Raw genomic sequence first — 18,925 nt, forward strand, 5'->3', positions numbered from 1 at the left:
CCAAAGGACTTTTGAGCGGAAGCCTGTTCTGGTGGGTAAAAGGCCAGCCTAGGGTCTCAGTGCCATTCTTAGACCCGTATAACCATGGATGAGTTATTAAGTCTTCCTGCGCCTCCATTCCTACAAACTAGAAATCACAATAACTCTTCCTACAAACTAGGAGTAAGAATAATTCTTCCTGTCACCAGTTCTTATTTGTTAATATGCTGTGTTGATGCCTTGATCTTTTTTGGTAACAGTGTTCTTTGATGTGTCAGTAGCGTCTAACAGAACAGAACACTAATCACTAATTGGTACAATAATAATTACTATATAATATACTACTACTTCAGTCTTTTTATTACCATTTTATTTGTTAATTAGTTCTAAAGTCTTTTGATTCATCCATGTAGAAAACAACTAGAGAAGAAAAGATTTTAACCCTCGCTTCAAACAGTGCCTCCTGAGGTAGAAGTAACCTTTCTCAGCACTTAAATATCTTTAGTGCCATCTTCTGTAGCACAGCAGCATGTCAAGCGCAATTCTTTTTATTGACATACCATGTAGTGCCACAACAAGATGAACTGAAGGCATTTGTAGCTCTTGTTTTAGGCTGACTGTGTGGACAGAACTGCTATCAGCACTGTCAGGCCATGTATCACTTTGGCGTGGCTTGTTTACGACTAACGGCAGGTATCGCAGTTTAGGGGTCCTTCCACTAAACTGTGTTTGGAAGCACGGTTACACTAAGAGTGATCCCCTTCTGCACTTCAAAATAGATGCTTAAATTAGAAATGGCATGGGGTAAAATACTGTTTTGGATCAATACAGATCTGAAAAGGACCATTTTTCTTGTTGAGCAGCAGCTCAGGTTCAGACTAAGATCAAGATATATCTTCTTAACTTATGAGATCTTCTTACCATTTCATAAAGCTTGGCGTTTTTGATCTTCTTTCTTTGTACCTTGCCATGCAAACCTGATTCTTCTGATCTTAAAAATACCTGCTTGCCTGTTCTGTCTACACACTTATTGAATGCACTTTGTTTCTGCACCAGCCAAATCATATACTGCTAAAGGTCTTGTCTTCACATGGAACAGGGGTTGTCACCTGTGTGGAGGCTTGGATGGAAGACCAAAAGTGGTACTAAAGAAGATAATTAAAGGAAGGCTGAAGATTATGTAAATATGCATTTTAATGTAAATATGCATTTTAATGTAAAAATTTAAATGTCACCTTAAGTTTTATGTTGCTGTCTAGTGTTAATGACAATGGAGGGAACTCTTTAAAGGTAACAAGGACCTAGGGATTTTGAGCACACTAAAGTGGCATCTGGCCACTGGCAGTGAGGTGCATCTTTAAAGATAAGTGACAGTGAGGAAGCTATCAGGATGGCTCTTTCATGGGAATCCCTCTGTGAGAAAGTCTGCATGAAGAGACGTTTTTTAACACCATTGTTTAAATCTGAGAATATCTTCCTTCTGAATAAATACCCCAGGGATACAAGTCCTACTTTTTCTACTTCCCCCTTACTTGGCTTTAGATCCTCCTGTTCTAGTATGTGACTAACAAATAGCCCTCCATAACTCCTCAACATGCTTTCATGCTTGGGCTTTCCACCAGTACATAATTGGTCCTTTATTTTTAAAGCTGCTCCCTTCAAGTTTCTCCCGGGGGACTTTGCATCATTGCCTGTCTCATTTTCTACAAATGTCCCAGAGGGTTTTGTCAACAATCCAAACCTCTTCTTCCAAGAACCCAGAAGGGAATTCTTGGTAAGGAAATTGTTAGCTGATGGGTGTAGTCTCATGGTAGACAGGCACTGCATCAGATTAAGCCCAGTCAAAGTGTATTGAATTCTATCTTAAAAACCTTCTGTGGCAGTACTGAAAGGCTGCTCTAGACTCTCACTGCTCTCCTAAGAATATTTTTCTTACAAAAATGTGTCAAGGCCAATTTGTACAGATAGTGGGAGATACCACTTGAAACCTTCCAGAGACTGAAAAATCCATCATAAACACCCAGTGCTTCATGCTATTAAACCCTTTGGACAGATGGTTGGAAGTGAGAGATTTCTTTCTACCTCTCCCTAAAATCAAACCTCCTGCCCTTCAGCTGACCTGATGAGCCAAGGGACTTCACTGCATGAAGGAAGTTACAATGTCAGGAGTTACTGGGGCTGCTGGGATTCCCTCCCATACCCCAACACAGCCCCTCATGCCCCACTGCTTCAGGATCCACACTGTGGTACTACTACACTTACAATCATGGCAGCACTGTGTTTCAGATATATCACCCATCTCTGAATAGAGTAATTTGTCCTTGTGCCACCACCAGTGCTTAGACCAACAGAGATCTTCCTCCCTAGTGTTTTCAGCTGAAAGATTTATAGGGAGCAACTAAGTGTTGCAAGGATATAAGAGCATGGGGGTGGCCTGTTTCAGTTTGTCACTAGTCCTTTACTACATGCAGCTCCTCAAACTGTCTCAAAATTTTTCTTTGCTGGTATTTTTACTGAATAGAGCAACAGAGAGCCTTGGGAATGACCTGGTGTGGTTAAGTTTTCATCTTTCTGACTGTAGAGTAGCTATCAACAGAAACTCATACATTATTGCTGAAGAGTTGTTGAATCGTCATGCTAGTTTAAGTCATTCTGTCTAATCTTTTCCTTTCTCAGGGCAACACTAAAGAACACCAAAAAGCCTAGCCAAAATATAGGTGATGGTAATATTTTTGAGTACTGATGCTGAAAATATCAAGAGCCACCTTTAAAATATTGTTTTGAAAATAATTGCAACTCATCTGGTTTTTCAAATGGTCTGTGTGCAACAGCTTGACAGCTAATCTTGACTGAGGAGAGCCTGTGGGAAAAAAATTTTCAAAAAAATTATCCATAATGCCTCCTTTTCCTAACATAGCCTCAGACTCATGTATAGACTCTCAAACTTTGAAGACCCAGGCTTGTCATGTATAAAATTTTACAAGTGTCTTGAAATACTGCAAGGAGCTGATGCAACGCTGTCTTCACTCTGAAAACCAAAGGATCTGTCTTGACAGAAGGGCAGTAGCCGCCACCTCTGAAGCACCCCGGATTGCGAGGCTGGCAGCCCTTTGGGGTTCTTCACACAGGACACGCAGGCCCCAGCAGCAAGGTTTACCTCCTCTCAGGAAAAAACCCTCCTTTCGGTGAAGAACTTTTTGTTGTCAGGGTTGGGTTTTTTTTTTAAAATTTTTGCTTTACGATATACCTAACACCTCATGGATGAAGGTGGGATTCTCCCCTTTAAGATTTACGGATAGTAAGGAAACCGTAGAGCAGCTCCCTCCGCTGAAGCCAGCCGGATCCGGAGAGCCGTTACGAGCCCGCCAACGGCCGGCGCGCGGGAGGTGCGCGCGGCCGCCACTGGGCGGCGCTGCTCCGCCCCGTGAGAGAGCGCGCGCGTGTGTGAGAGGGTGAGAGAGAGAGCGGGCGTGCGAACTTCGGTGGGACTCGCGTTTTCCTCACGGCGACGGCGGGCTGGGCGGGAAGCCACCTGGGCGATGACCCCTCTTCCAGGGCCGTCAAGGTGCGGCAGCCGGTGCCGGCAGCCGTGCCCCGGTTACCAAGCGTCCCCGGGGGCGGCCGGTACCGCCGTTTCTGAGGGGCACAGGAGGCGGGGGCGGGGGGGCGTGCAGGTAGCGGGTCCCGCCGCGCTGCCTTGGAGCGGAGCCCTGCGGGGCAGGCGGAAACCCCAGCGGGGAGGGGTTTCTTACGCTTTTGTCCTCGCGGAGGAAGAAGCTGTTTATTTCACGGGAAATCCCACCTGGTCCGCGAAGGAGGATGGATTATCTGCACGACGTTTTAAAAGGCAGGGAAGGGAGAGAAGGGCAAACGCCCCGGCCGCTCCGCTCGGAGCTTTCCCGGGTGAGGAGACGGGGCTGCCGGCCCGGCCCGGCCCCCCTCGGAAGGGGCTGCGTGTGAAGCCGGCGGCTCGTCCCGTTATGGGAGGCGGGCAAGGGGAGGGGAGAGAGGGAGGGACGGGTGCCCGGTGCCTACAGGGGAGGCCGTCAGAGGTCCCCTGCCACAGGCGGGCTGTGGGCAGCCGGCCGCCCGAGGGGCGCGTTGCCAGCCGAGGCAGCAGGTCCGGGCGCTGGGCACCGGCCTCCCGCCGCGTCCCGCCCCGCCGCTGCACCCCTGTCCGCCGCTTTTTTCCATAGCCCGAGCAAAGTCTGGGGGCTTCTCCCCCACTCCCCCCAGTTAAATGAGCTATGCGCCAACACTGTCTGGACTCTTCTGAACGAGTTAAGCTTTTGCTACTTAAGATAGCCTTGCTCCCGTAAAGCGTAAGTAGAGCGACCCTGGGCTGTGCCGCCCGCCAGACGGCTTCAGGGCACGGGCCCGCAGCCCGGGGAGGGGGGCTCCGCTGGAGGGGACGTGGCCGCGGGCAGACTTGGAGCTTGTGCTGGGGGCGGGAGCCTGCTTGGAGCCTCTGCCCGTTTGCCGTGCCTCTCGGCCCTGGGCTGGGTGCCAGGGAAGGGCAGGGCGAGGCCGAGTTCTGCTCATCGTGCTGAGGAGGAATAGTAGAAAGGGCCTTACCGCTTTAAATAGGTCCCTGAGGGACCCTGGTGTGAGCGTCCCCTGTTCTGCCCCACTGAGGGAACCGTCTGCAGGCAGTGGTGCTCGCAGATGGGACCGATAACGGAGCCTGGTGTGGCAGGGAAAAGTGTCCAAACGTCACAAAATACCTCAGAAAATGCAGTGGAAGGGGAAGCACCAAGTATCATTTGTATACGGGATTGTTGTGGCCGTTGCCCACCGAAGTGTGCATGGGTAGGGGCATGTAATTCTTCCTTAACGGTTACCACTAACATTTTAACATTGATGTGCATTTCAGTCCAGTTTTACGCTCAGAGTAAGGTTAAATCCTAAATATAAAGCAGAGCCAGAACTGCTTTCACCCTTGTAAGTGGTGCCACACAGAATGATGGAGCTCATGAGTGTAACCCAAGATGGTTCTGGGGTTTCTTGGAGTGAGCTCTGAGTTACCCGGCCCTTACAAACACTTTCTCCTGATAATGGGGAAAACGGCTGGGTGGCCTGCTTTTATCTCACTCTGGACACGTCTTTGGTCTGAGAGTTACCAAAAACATGACAGTTACTCACTTGTTCACTTGGGACTCACAAGGGATGCAAAGTATTTGAGATGAGCAAATATTCTTTGGAAGATATTTATAGCTTGATTAAGCACAAGGTTGCCAGTGTTATAGGCAAGAAAAGCTGTTTCATTTGTTTTTTTTCCCTGTAGGCAAAAGGAGTATCAGAAAAGTATTTGGGTTCATCGCTGACTCACTGAAGAAATCACATAAGCCTAGGATGTTATTAGGAGTCCTGAGTGTGTGTTAGGTCTTTAAGATACTGGCATAGATATGAAGGAGGAATTGAACTGAGTAGCCAGAGCTACTAGAGTTTCCCTTTAAGGGAAATTTAAAGGGAAAATGGAAATGTAAAGGGAAAATGGAAAATCCTACAGGAACACTTTAGAATTAAACTAGAAAAATATTTAAATGGTTTCCATAAGACAAAAATGTACTTTAAGAAGTTTGAACAGGGTGTATAGCACCATCTCCTTTGCAGTTACTGTTACTTGCCTGAAGTCCCCTCAGACCGATACTTGTCTGTTGGGATACTTGCTTCTCTGCAGTGAAAAAGGCTCTTGAGTCTTTGAATGCCAGAAAGGCTCGTCTTTCCTTTGTATATCTGGGGCGGGGGGCGGGACACTCCTTACTGTGCAGTTTTTAGATCTGTGTGGCTGATCGTATGTGGGCACCTGACAGATCTGTCTCATTCATGCTTCACTCACTCGGGATGTAGGGACTGTTGCCCTCAAGTTCGACGGCTATTCCGTAGCCCCCTGGTAGCTCCACACCCTTCACACCTTTCAGAGTTTTATTGGTAAGTCACTGTCTTTTAATTCCAACATAGAGCTCTAAGATGGCATTTGAGTATTCTGGGGGAGAAAAGGGGTTACTTTTTGTTCCTGTTTTTCTCCTGCGAGTAACGAATTGGAGCAAGGGTTTGTTAAGCCAGGGAACAGAGGAGTTTAACAGGTGGGGTGTAGCTCTCCTGCTGGGCTCAGCCCTGCGCTCCTTGCGTTTTTCCTTTACTCAGGCCAAACCTTCACTCAGAGGTCAAGTGAAGTCAAGAAGAAGTCAAGAGAAGTTTTGTCTGGGATTTAAGGAGGAGGCTCCGTAGCAGTAAAGTAAGTTTAAGGTAATAACAAGATCAGCTAAGGAATTAATTTTTAGTAAGAGTTTAAAATACAGTGAAAGTGGTAATAGATGTGTCTGAAAGTATAACACTATGAGCAAGAAAGGTATTTTTCAAGTCCTCGTTTAAACAAGTTTATAAAGTGAATTATGAAACCTCCATTGTGAATTATGAAAAACCCACCATTCTGTTTTGTATATATATTTACATGACCAAATACCATTAGGTTTCACTGGAAGTTATAGTAGCCTATGCTGTCCCTGCATATCTGCCAGTTTGTCTGGAATGACATGGTCACTCTGCAGACTTTGTGCAGGGTGACTACTTTTATCAGATTTAAATTAGCAGGGTTAAAAACCTGGTAGTCATGGAGATGCCTGACTGTTTATTGTAAAAACAAAGGAAATATTGCAAGTTGTTGTCTCTTTTAACAGCATTTTTCTCGTATACTGATTTATAAAATCTAGATAATTTTGATGATAAAAACCTAAGTCCCAGGATTTTAAGCTGTCACAAGAAATGAAAGAAAATGTGGACTGAATTTAAGAAATCGTATTCAGACAAGGACACCTGTTAGGTTTCTAAATAATTGCTAAGGGACATTTTTTAGATAAACCAGTATAATAAAATCATAAATACACCAGGACTCATAATCTGGTAATGTATGTAACATAGCTGTGTAGTTATTTATGTGTGAATATGTGTGCATATATATATATAAATACATAAACATATACATGTATGAGTGAAATTATAAATAATTAAAATCTCATGTTTCACAGACTTGATACATAGTCATGAACCTCTTCGGTGATGTCATCAGAAATAGAAATATAGATAATAACTGGCAAGTTTATAGATACCACATGATAATTATTTCCCTCCTGTAGAGGGATATATATGACATCACAGCTTTTAAAATTTATTCTCTCTCTTGCTCGTTCTCTTTGTCACACACACACAAACACACACACCATCCACAAAGTGTATTTTTGCATGTACTAAACCTAGTAATTAATAGCACAGCATTGATTCTTAAACAGAATGTCATGCCAGTTTTTATGAATTTTTCAATATTTGTCTCAGAGGAATGATTTTCTAACTGAGGTAAACAATATACAACTCCCAGTTACTATTAAATGACCCCAAGGTTCATGAAGTCCTTGCTTTTCATACCATTGAATTAGATTGCTTTCTGAGGCAGATTCTCTGTCATACCCTAGTGGGTATTTCTGCATGAATGTCATGAAATACAGATAAAGATGTTTCATTTCTTAATCTGCATTTTTTCCAAGCACAGAAAGAAAAAATGTCTCCCTTCACAATCCATATGTAAGATTAGGGCTTAACAGTTGCCTAGCTCTGTATTTCAGCAGTGCTGAAAGTAGTACAGTTGAAGTTTACGTAACACTACAAGCTTGTTGTTCTCTGCTAAAATACCGAGTTGTGGCTGTTTAAATTTAGATTTAGGTATTTTATTGTTGAACTTAATGGTGACAACTCTGTGAGCCCTTCGGTTTTGTTTGATGTCATTTAAAGGTTATTTGTATCAAGGCACCCCTTTAAAATTGTTGGTGTGATTTTTGGATGAGTTACACTGACTTTAAGAATTACTCACTGGAGAACGTATTGACATTGAAGAAAGATACAGGACCTGGATTTCTGAGAACCCTCCAGCTAGTGGAGATATATATCTTTGCATTGCCCTTGGAAATTATGTCCTTCCTATATTTATGTACTATGGGTAATACACATTTGTAGTGAAGGCAATGACTGCTGTAATTCATACTGAGATGAACACTGAAGTTTTCACCTCTCTCAGGTTAAGATGCTGCGATGTATCTGCTCACTGCTTAAACACTTCTTCTTTGTGTACAGGATGAATTTGCACACTCTGATACACAGAAATAAATCTTTTAATTAATGTAAGCACTAGAATAGATTTTTTAAGTGTGTCTTTTGAGAAATGTATCGTGTCATGTCTTTGGTGTCCTGAATTATCTAAGCCTGGGCATTGTTGACCTGTAGTAAAAAGAAAAAAACATCTTCAGTAGTGTTGGTGAATGGAGAATGATTAAGAATAAATTAGATGGTATTATTTGTTGTCTTTCCTTTACTTTTTACAAATTCTTGTTTTTCTTTTTCCACTAATCACTAGATAATTCTTCAGAAAAGCACAAAAAATCCTACTTTCAATGTAGTCAACATCGCCTGTTGATCTCAGTAAGAGATACACTACAGTGTGCCTATGGGGTGGGAGATTTCTACCTCTGTTCACCTTACAATGCAGGGGTTATAATTTTTCATGAGGGCAGATCAGCTTCATTTTTCTGAACAATAGAAGGTAGTATCTGTCTTTGTATAAAGAATAGTGTGCGTCCTCTGTGCCATTGGACACAAGGGTGATGGCAGCCATGCTGAAAATAGACAATAATTAATGAATTAAAGATGATTTAATGTGCTAACTTTTGCTGATGAATAAACTTTCCATTACAAGTATTAGTGACAAAAGAAGAAACCGTAACTTTGACTACTTATTATTTGAGCTGCCTGTTTTGCTTGATCTGGATAGAAAACAAAGAGTGAGGCAGAGGGAACTGAACTGAGAGGCATAGAATAATGCAAAGGATAGCAGAGAAATGAAATACTGAACTTAGTGTTATGCTAAACTTCTTTAATCCATCAAATATAACTATTCATTTTGCTGTTCCTACATTTTTCTACTCAAAATGAGAACATTCCCAAACAACAGTTTAGTTCTGTCCAAAGATGGAACTAAACTGAATGTATCTTCAAATGGTTTTGAGTAAAAAAGATACAAAATAAATTCATTATTCCCTGAAAAATTAATATTTCCCAAAATTAAAATTACTTCACCATACAAAATATTGTAAACCTCATAAAATTAAGATTGAGGATTAAATTTTAAAATCATATAAACAGATTAGGATTATAAAAATAGCGTATTGTAACAATTTATTCAGTTTTGGGCTAGTATTTTAAGAGGGGAAAAATACAACTCATAAAAAAATCTGAATATATTTTTAAAAAATGATTAAAAATTGTTTTAAGATGAGGGACATTACTACGCAAAATTGGTATTTCATTGTTAATATGGTCATTTACAGTCTGTCATGCTATGCTGGAAAAAATTCAATTACATTAAAGGGAATGTGTTTTTGTAGAATATCAAAGATCTATTTTTTTTTTAGGGGGATTTTTTGCTGAATTAACTTTGTGGGGATAAAAAGTGAATTAGTATTCCAGGATTTACAAAAATGCAAAATACTAATGGGCATCTTGTTGCTTTTTGTGTGAAAGTATACTATTCTGCAGTTACAGGTATTTCATTGCCTCATAGTGAAATCAAGTTATAAAAAAAGTAACTTAAATAACTTTAATTTCATTAATTACCTTAACTAAAAGCCTGAAAGAAGTTCAGTACAGACTTTAGAAATGCTTCCTCTGGAAAAACAGTGACATCATTGTTGGAAATCACAGTAAATATAATACCGAGAATAGTACATTTTCTCAGTGGTAGATTCCTACCTGTAATGATGAACGCTTTTTCTTGTTTGGAATTGTAAAACACATGGGTATTTGGACAAGAAGTATAAATATAGAAGGAAAAAGAGTAATATTCAGTTATATTTATAAAATATTCTGATATTTTTAAACACGAGGATAATCAGTCTTTTCTGGTAGTGTTTTTTTGCATGCAAATTGTTATATCTGAATTATAATTACGATATAAGTATTTCTGAAGGTATTGAAGTTAGCTGAAAGTAAAGTTTTGTATTTTGTTTTCAGCTGAAGGTTGACATATAAAATATAGAAGTGTGTTCCTTATGAGAATGAAATGTACTTCTTACATATATTCCAATATTCTTACATATATTCCAATATTCTTACATATATTCCAATATTCTTACATATATTCCAATATTCTTACATATATTCCGATTAGAAACAGGCCAAGGATAACAGAAGTGATACTGGCAGATAGTAACTTGTTTCACTATTGAAGGCAGCTTGTGAGGAACCCCATCTTAAAAAAAATCTTGCACTTAAAGTGCCTTTCCAAATCAGAAGTTTTGTCACTGCCTAGAACTGGACATGGGAAGCCCATCATACATGAATTGGTGGAAACTACTGAGAATGTATACCAGTTGTTTGTCACAGAAGTAAGGTCATAGGATGTAATTTTATTTTTCCAAGAAAATCTCTGTGGACATTTGCTGAAGTACCCTTGAGGTGTTTTGGTTTGGTTTGTTTTTTTTTTTTTTTTAAATAATGTTGCAGTACATGTGGTTCAGTAACACCAACTGGCAGGACAGTAGGGGAAATAGCATAGAAACTTTTCCACCATTCCTCTCAGAATTTCTCATTCTTCCCAATATTTCAAGTTATTCTAATAATTCTCTCTTTTTAGAAATAAACTCAAACATGACTATGCGCTGAGAACATGCTTGTTGGTGTACTTCCAAAATTAAACTGTAAATTCCATAGGTTTTGAGTAATTATTTTTCTGTGTTTGCACAGTATGAAAATAGCAGAGACCTGGGACATTACTAAGCTCCTGAATGCTGGAGTAAATAAGTCCTGATAAGAAAAAAATGATTAGAGTTAGGCAAAATTTGTATCACACTCTGGTACCAGTGCAGTCACATTAACAGTAGCAATATTCTGTTTAATTGAACTGATTTCCATCTGTTCTTTTCTAAAAATAGGCAAGAACAGTTAGAGGCATCTCAGGTGGAAGAAACAGAAATCATGGGTTTTAAATATTTAAATCTTGTAGAAATTCTAGTTATGAATCTTTCTTGCCTGTTGTGTATAGACACTTAAACCTGTATCGGCTAGGTGAAAGCACTAAACATCCCACTTCTGTGCTCACCAAAACCCATGGCTACCTGGTCACAGGGTTATGTAGTTCTTAAAATAAATGTGCAATATTCTGCAAAAGGAAGTGCACTTAAGAAATGTCATTTGTGGAGGATCAATCTGTTCTGCCCCAGCATTGTGTAATTACAAGATTTTTTAACGTTGCTCTAATTGCTCTAATGTTCTTATTGTAGGTTAGAAATCTGAAACAATGGGTGACTGGAGCTTTCTGGGGAGACTGTTAGAGAATGCGCAGGAGCACTCCACAGTTATTGGCAAGGTTTGGCTGACGGTACTGTTTATCTTCAGGATACTGGTGCTGGGGGCTGCTGCTGAGGAGGTCTGGGGAGACGAGCAGTCGGACTTTACATGCAACACACAGCAACCTGGTTGCGAAAATGTTTGCTATGACAAAGCCTTCCCCATTTCTCACATCCGCTTCTGGGTGCTGCAGATCATTTTTGTCTCCACTCCAACCCTCATCTACCTGGGCCATGTGCTGCACATTGTACGCATGGAGGAGAAGAGGAAAGAGAAAGAAGAGATGAAAAAGAAGGGAAACTTGAAAGACAGCAACTACCCAGGAGCAGCAGCGTCTGGCAGCAGTGGTGGAGGAGGCAGCAATAACGTCAAGGATCCTCTTGGCAAGAGGGGGAAGGAGAAGCTCCCGATCCGTGATGAACGTGGTAGAATCCGTATGGGGGGTGCCCTGCTCCGTACCTACGTCTTCAACATAATTTTCAAGACACTGTTTGAGGTGGGCTTCATTGTGGGCCAGTACTTCCTATATGGCTTTGAGCTAAAGCCAGTCTACCAGTGCAGCCGCTCACCTTGCCCACACACTGTGGACTGCTTCATCTCAAGGCCCACTGAGAAGACCATCTTCATCATCTTCATGTTGGTGGTGGCCTCTGTCTCCCTGCTGCTGAACATGCTTGAGATATATCACTTGGGGTGGAAGAAGCTTAAGCAGGGCATGACAAGCCGATACAGCCTTGAGATGCCTGTCGCAACAATGACACCAGTCATGGTAACAGGGGAGTCCAAACCTGTTGCCCTACCGCCACCAGCACCACCTGTGGTGGTAACGACTGCTACACCCCGCCCTGTTCTGCCTGACACCCGCGCTGTCACACCGCTGCTGGCCCCAGTGACCATGGCCCCATACTATGCCGCGGCTGCTCCAAGACCGCGGCCCCCCTCCAATGCAGCATCCATGGCCAGCTACCCTGCTGCGCCACCAGTTCCTGAAGAGAGGCACCGTGCTGTGACTCCTACGCCCATCTCCACTCCTGTCACCATCCCGACCCCCATCCCCACACCCACCCCAGCCGTCATCAACTACTTCAACAGCAATAGCCATGCCCTGGCAGCCGAGCAGAACTGGGTCAACATGGCAGCTGAGCAGCAGGGGAAGGTGCCCTCCAGCTCAGCAGGCTCCTCTACCCCCAGCAGTGTCCGGCATCCCCTTCCGCAGCAGGAAGAGCCGTTGGAGCAGCTACTCCCACCCCCAGCTGGGCCGCCTGTTGCTGCAGCCAACAGTGGCAGCAGCACCAGCCTGAGTGGGGCAAGTGGCAGCAAGTGGGATGTGGAGGGTGAGGAGGAGCTGTCAGAGGAACGGTCCGTCTCAGCTGCCTGCACCACCGTGGAGATGCATGAGCCACCGCTGCTCGTAGACACACGGCGCTTGAGCAGGGCCAGTAAGTCGAGCAGCTGCAGAGCCAGGTCAGACGACCTGGCTGTGTAGTGCGGTTGCCTCTGCTCAGAGGAGCAGGTGATGGAAGGCAGAGTGGGCAGGGGAGCTGCCCGGGGAGGCCAGGCCTGGCGTGGGTGGGAAGGCCTGGGCTTCAAACTTTGACGCTTGCTGTTTTTGCACTCTGTGAGTTGTAGTGGGGAAAAATATCAACATTTTCTAATAGGTCAGGGGTGGCTGAAGCGCAGCCCATGGGCCAGGGGACCAATCCCGCTTTCCTTCATGTCCATGGCAGATCTCCCAAGGGCAGCTGTAGGGGAGGCCTGCACAGATAACAGGTGGTGATGGTAGCTGGTCACGTGCCCTGAGGCTGACTTTCATCTGAGAAAAATGTTAATATCCCTAGTGCCCATGTGCCTGGCTGTCATCTCCCTCTTGCCCTTGCCTTCACTTCCATCCTTTTCACATAAGCTCTATGTGAGCAGATGCGATGACTTATTTTCTTCCTCTTAAATCGTATGTAGCCCTATGGCAAACATCAGGATGACATATTGCCCGTGGGCACCTGTCCTCTCTACGGACCAACTTGCCATATTAAAGGTGACTCAGACTCTTCCATATAACATGACTTAGTGGAGCCTTTGTGCTCATGGCAAATCGCCAATGTGGTCCTCGGCTGGGCAAAGTTTAGGTAACCCCTGTAATAGATTTTTGAGGTTCATCTTTCTATAATTTTTTTTCTTACTCTTGACCTGTTAGGAAGTGTTCGGTTTGACCTTCTATCCAGTGTTTGCCGACCATGATCACACCATGTTTTTAAGCCCACAAATATGTTTGAGCATGTTTGATTATAATTTTAGATGACTTCTGAAATTGCTTAGAGGAGGACAGGAATTTAAACCACACCTCAGAAATTATTACACAGAACAATTTCTCTTCAGAAAGCAAGGATTATGATTTCAATACATTGTGGCCCCATACATTGCCCATGGACAAACAATAGGATAAAGTACAGTTCTGCATTTTAGACTATTAGATATCAGCTTAAGTTTGTTGGGAAAATGCTTTTTAGAAGTAAACTTGAGTGCATATTTTTAAGTATTTGAACATTTTGAGAATAATTTTGATCTGTAGGTTTAAAGTTACTTGACTGTGTAGTTAATAATTTTAGTTTGATCTTTGATCTTACAAGAAAATCTAAGGGGAAAGAAACTTACTAATGGTAAAATTCCCAAAGCAACATTATTTCCTGCTGTGTTCTACCCTTTCCTTTAACAACAATCTGTAGTGTCTTACAGGTCAGTGAAAACAGATTTAGACAATATTGTATTGCAGAAAAGGTGGCTAAAATACCTGGGCAACATGCCAGTGGCTGAAGGGTCTATTCTGATCCCACTGAAGTCACTTGCAGGATTTTCATTCAATTTAACAAGGAGCAAGATTTGGGGATGGATCTTGCAGGCCTTATTCAAGCAAAACTAACATTCACATGGAGTTTTGGGAGCCAGAAGGAATGTAGATTTATGGGGCTTTTTATAAAGACATTAAAATCCTGCTTTTGAAAATTGTGTGTTTCCCTTAAAAATGGGTGGAGGAAACTACTGGGTACTTTTTTCTAAGGTGCAGCTTTCCTTACAACTGGCTCTGTCCTTTAATCCTTTGTAACAAGTACTCTCACAGACATTAGTCGGAATTTTGAATGCCTGGTAAGGCTCAGGAGATTTTTGGGTAAAAAAGGAATGCAGGATTAGGCCCAACTTCTGTTCTTAGCAAAAGCCAAAAGAACTGAAGCTCAGAGTCGGTCCTATTGCTGCTATAAATCAAGAGTACTGTAATTGGAGAAGAGCAGTCAAACACACTGGAATAGCCCTTTGCATCTTCAAAGTATTTGCCCTGGCAGTGCAGTCCTTACTCAGGCAAAGCAGGGTCACCCTGTAGCAAGTAGTTACAATTGCCAGTTATCTCTGCTGTTAAATGTTTTCCTGAATGTGTTATTTTATTCAACAGTTAAATATATTCCCACCACTCAAGATTAAACATTTATTTTTACTGCTTTCTGAGTAGACACAAAGAGTTTCTCATGATCAGAAGCACTGTTCTGCAACCCTTGGGCATGTTGTCTCATGACATCCTTGACCTGCTTGTGGTGAACCAGGTGAGGAGAAGTCTTCTGCTGCCACTGATCTTGGGGGCAGACACTGCATTAAAAGTCAATGTACAGTTGTACAATAAAGATATTTACTATTAGGTGTTCAGCTTCAGGCATGCTCTCATGAATTTTCTATGTTATAAGCCATAAAAACCCTTTCTGCAAGAAAGCTAAAAGCTAAATTCTGCTTTCTATTGTATCCATGCAACTATGCTGAACTTATACTAAAGTTGCCTAGATGTAAACAAAGGCAGAGTTTAACACTCAAAATTTTTAGATCTACTAGCATCTATAGTAGCAGTTTTGTAAGTTTTGCTAAATGCCAGGTAATTATATTGCTGAAGTAATGCAATATGCATCTCTGTATTTTAGTGCATCAAAATTTATGGGCTATATTTTCCTTTCTTTTATGCTTCTGAAGAATGAAGTCGAAGTCTCTCTGGAGTGTATTTATATAAACCAGACCACCTAGAATATGTGCTTTTTTATACCAACGCCTGAGAGCAAAACTGACTTGTTGTTTGATGGAGCTCTGAATCTTGCAGTCCTTACTTTAGTACAACCCTCACAGAGTGTGTCCTGCAGGATTGCATCCATATTGTATATAAAAAATAATAACAGAGATAGATTTAACTTAGGATCACTGATACCTAGTCTGCCCTTTTCAAGTTACGTGTGTGGTTAGACCTGCAGAGAGTTCAGGTGCTTTTGTGGAATATATGGTATTTTCAGGCAGAGTAACTACTGGAAAGCTGTAAAAGATCATTTTTCCTGTTAGGTGAAGCTCGGGGGGAGAAGTGTAATTTTGTCACAACCCTTAGAGAAATTTGACAGAGCACCCTCTGCATCCAAACAGTACTGGTCTGAGAAAGCAAAGCTACAACTCACAGGTTGTGCTTTTAAGATCAGCTTAAGTTCCATCATGTAATTATATAGCGTCAAGCTTCTTGGTTACCTACAATTTCATTTGTAGTCCAGTAATTGTTTCTTCATTTAAGCCCAGGTAACTGTTTTGGCAGCACTCCCCTTTAGTGCTTACAACTGCTTTTTTGTTGCTGCATCACATCTGGAATCAGATTTGTTGAAAAAAATCTTATTGGTGTGGCCAATTTTGAGTACTTTAATCTTAACTCATGAATGATCACTGAATTCAATGTGCTATGAGTAAAACATAACTATGCAGACTTCCATAGTTCTAGAAAATACTTACAAACACCAACTAACTTGCAGAACAGAGTCTGTTGGCAAAAATAATCTGCTGATTTCCAAGTTGTTTGCTCTTTCACATAATTTAATTCCAAAGAGAGAACTGGTAGCAAATGATACTTTGATTTAGCCTTGTCATATGGCTATATTATGGTTCAAGCCATAATCTTGGAAGATCTTATACGCACACCTAACATGAAACCAGTAGGTAAGTTACTGCAAAACGGAAGTTGGAAGAGAATCATGCCCGCTATTAAGCAAACTGCACCCCCCCCACCCCCCCCCTTGCTCTTTGAGTAGAATGATTGTGGGAAAATTGTTCTCTCTTGAACTTAAAAAAAAAAATGCTAAGGTAAGCTATGGAAAAGAAAAGGAGAAAACTGAAAAAAGATACTCTTTGAACAAGTTACTAGGTGTAACTTTGCAATAAGTCAACTCACTGGTACTAGTTGACCCAGCTTGGACCATAGCAGGTTGGGCTAGATGACTTCCAGAGGTCTCTTCCAACTGCAATGATTATATGAAACATATTTTCCAAATCACTGATTTCATTAGTACATTTTTCATAACATAATTTTTCATAACATAGTATCTGCATTGCACATAAGTACATAGTTTCTTGGCCATGGACACAGTTGATCTGTTTTCTATCACTGGGCTTTTTTAATTAGTGCAGCTGTCAGTTAATACAAAAGAAAATGAAATATAGACAATTTAACCCCCCCACATTTCTTCCCTTTGCATTTTGATTAAATGAAGACAGCCTGCTAGAACCTTCCCTTTATTAAAGTGGAATATTTTATCTATGAAAATCAATCTTTTGTTTTTTCATAGATAAAAAAATGCTCCCTGAATTTGTTGGTCCGTGCTGGCATTGAAGAATCATAGCTTCTTGAAAATAAGTAGCTTGTACTGGAAAAGCAGATGAACTGTGTTGTTTTCTGGTGTAATTCGGAAGCCAGTTGTGTGCAAAGTGGTACCAGGGATTGATATGGCTCAGTATATTTGTCATTCATCAAGGCACTTAGAGCTAGTTAAATGTCTGACATTTTGCAGTTCTTGAGATTATTTTCTGATATGAATATGTAAGTGTAGGATCAGTAAAATAATTAAGGCAAGCTTTAAGAATCAGATCAGTACTTAGGTCCTTTTTTGATTAGTCATGGGACCATCTCCTCAGCTGCTACAAACTGTTGTATTCCACTGAGTTCACGTGGGTCACAACAGTCTGCAGAAGCAGTGTTGAGCCCCCATGTCTTTTTGTTTAATTCAAACACTAACACCATGGATTTGAACAGGCTGGGTTTTTTTTAATTCCAAATGTTTTTGTTTCATTTACTTTGATTTTTCTTGTGAAAAGTGTGCTCTTGTAATTTTGATTTTCTGACGTTTACATTCAGTTTTTGATTTCAGATTGCACATTTGGATTAAATAAACTGTTTTCTAAGTTTACATTTGTATAAGAAGTAAAAGAATTACTCTGCCAATATGTTAAACCTAAAAGAGAAATGTCTTACTATAACACAGGAACTCTTCAGACATAAGGCAGTACCATTAAAGACAATTTAACCTGATCACAGATTTATAGTATCAGTTTTCTCTGTATATTTAAAATATGGGAGCTGGATATATAGGGAGCACACTATGGAAAAAGATACTTTTCATCATGAACTCAATTATTACCAAATAAACTAAGGTTCATTATTATTGATATGCCTTTCTTGTGTGTTTAGAGGTTCAATGACAAAAACTAGCTGTGACATATGTCCTTTAAGAGCTAAATTTACAGCCTGGTTTAAAATTCCAAACAAAATACTTGTGTAGAAACACTGCACTGTTACACTGTAGAAGATTTTACAAAAGGTGAATGTTTTGCTTTCTAGCCAAAGATATGGTTCTGAGCCTGCAAATACAATTTCATGCAAGTTATTTTTACTCTTGCAAATAAGACCATTAAAGGTAATGGGACTATTTGCATAAGCAAAAAACACTGATGTGAAAAAGAAATTGTAAATTTGCATTTTAAGTTTGTTGTAAGATGCCAATCAAATTCCAGAAGTTTCAGTCCTTGAAGAGTTATGCAGGATATGTGAACATATTTTAAGGTGGAGAATATATTCCTATTCCCATTTACACTGTTTCTCACAGTTAGAGGGTTGTAAAGCATAAGAAGGCTTACTCAGAGCTTTCTTGTGGCTTACTGGGTGTTTGTCTTTTACATGACAGAATCTGACAACAAACACAAGTTTTCTAGGCCATCAGGAACTTGTAACATAAAAACAGCAAACAGTTAAAAGTGCTGTCTTCAAAGAAGTGCCTTGTGTATTAAATGCTGTAAGAAACAAGTTGATGTAAACGTTAATTTACCTCATATGTTTACAAAATCATGACTAAATAAACTTTTTGTACCACAGTATTGTCTCTTTTAAATTTTCATGGTTGTATAGAAGGTCTTTTAAGATACTAACGTGACAGAACAGTTAACCAAAGTCAGTTAGCTCTCTCCCTTCATTCACTTATTCTGCTGCTTCCTTTCTTCATGTGAAGTGCTCACTGAATTGCATCTGTTGGAAAACTGGATGTTGAAACCCGTCTCCATGCAGAACTCCCTGTGGCTTCAAAGGAAGTTCACAATCCAGAAGACACGTGTGATCAAGACCCACTCTAGCAGGTGCAAAGGGTGAAATGCTGAGCCCCTTGAAATCAGTGGGAGGTGTACCTCTGCCTTCTGCCCAATACAGGTTTCACCCTTGCTCTTATTTTGACAC

At 41.3% G+C, this 18,925-nt stretch overlaps 1 protein-coding gene across 1 annotated transcript; it reads left to right on the forward strand.

The window, feature by feature from the left end:
* Nucleotides 1–5,233: 5,233 nt before the first annotated feature.
* GJA3 (gap junction protein alpha 3) lies at nt 5,234–18,570 on the forward strand. The gene is made up of 2 exons (XM_009916098.2): nt 5,234–6,228; nt 11,304–18,570. The coding sequence occupies exon 2, from the start codon at nt 11,321–11,323 to the stop codon at nt 12,854–12,856; it is 1,536 nt and encodes a 511-aa protein (XP_009914400.2). The 5' UTR covers nt 5,234–6,228; nt 11,304–11,320; the 3' UTR covers nt 12,857–18,570.
* Nucleotides 18,571–18,925: the final 355 nt, after the last annotated feature.

Source organism: Haliaeetus albicilla, chromosome 20 (assembly GCF_947461875.1).
Source record: "Haliaeetus albicilla chromosome 20, bHalAlb1.1, whole genome shotgun sequence".
Lineage (NCBI taxonomy): Eukaryota > Metazoa > Chordata > Aves > Accipitriformes > Accipitridae > Haliaeetus > Haliaeetus albicilla.

Excerpts from the sequence above, each read along its gene's own strand:
- GJA3 (XM_009916098.2), top strand. The coding sequence starts at position 11,321 with ATGGGTGACTGGAGCTTTCTGGGGAGACTGTTAGAGAATGCGCAGGAG.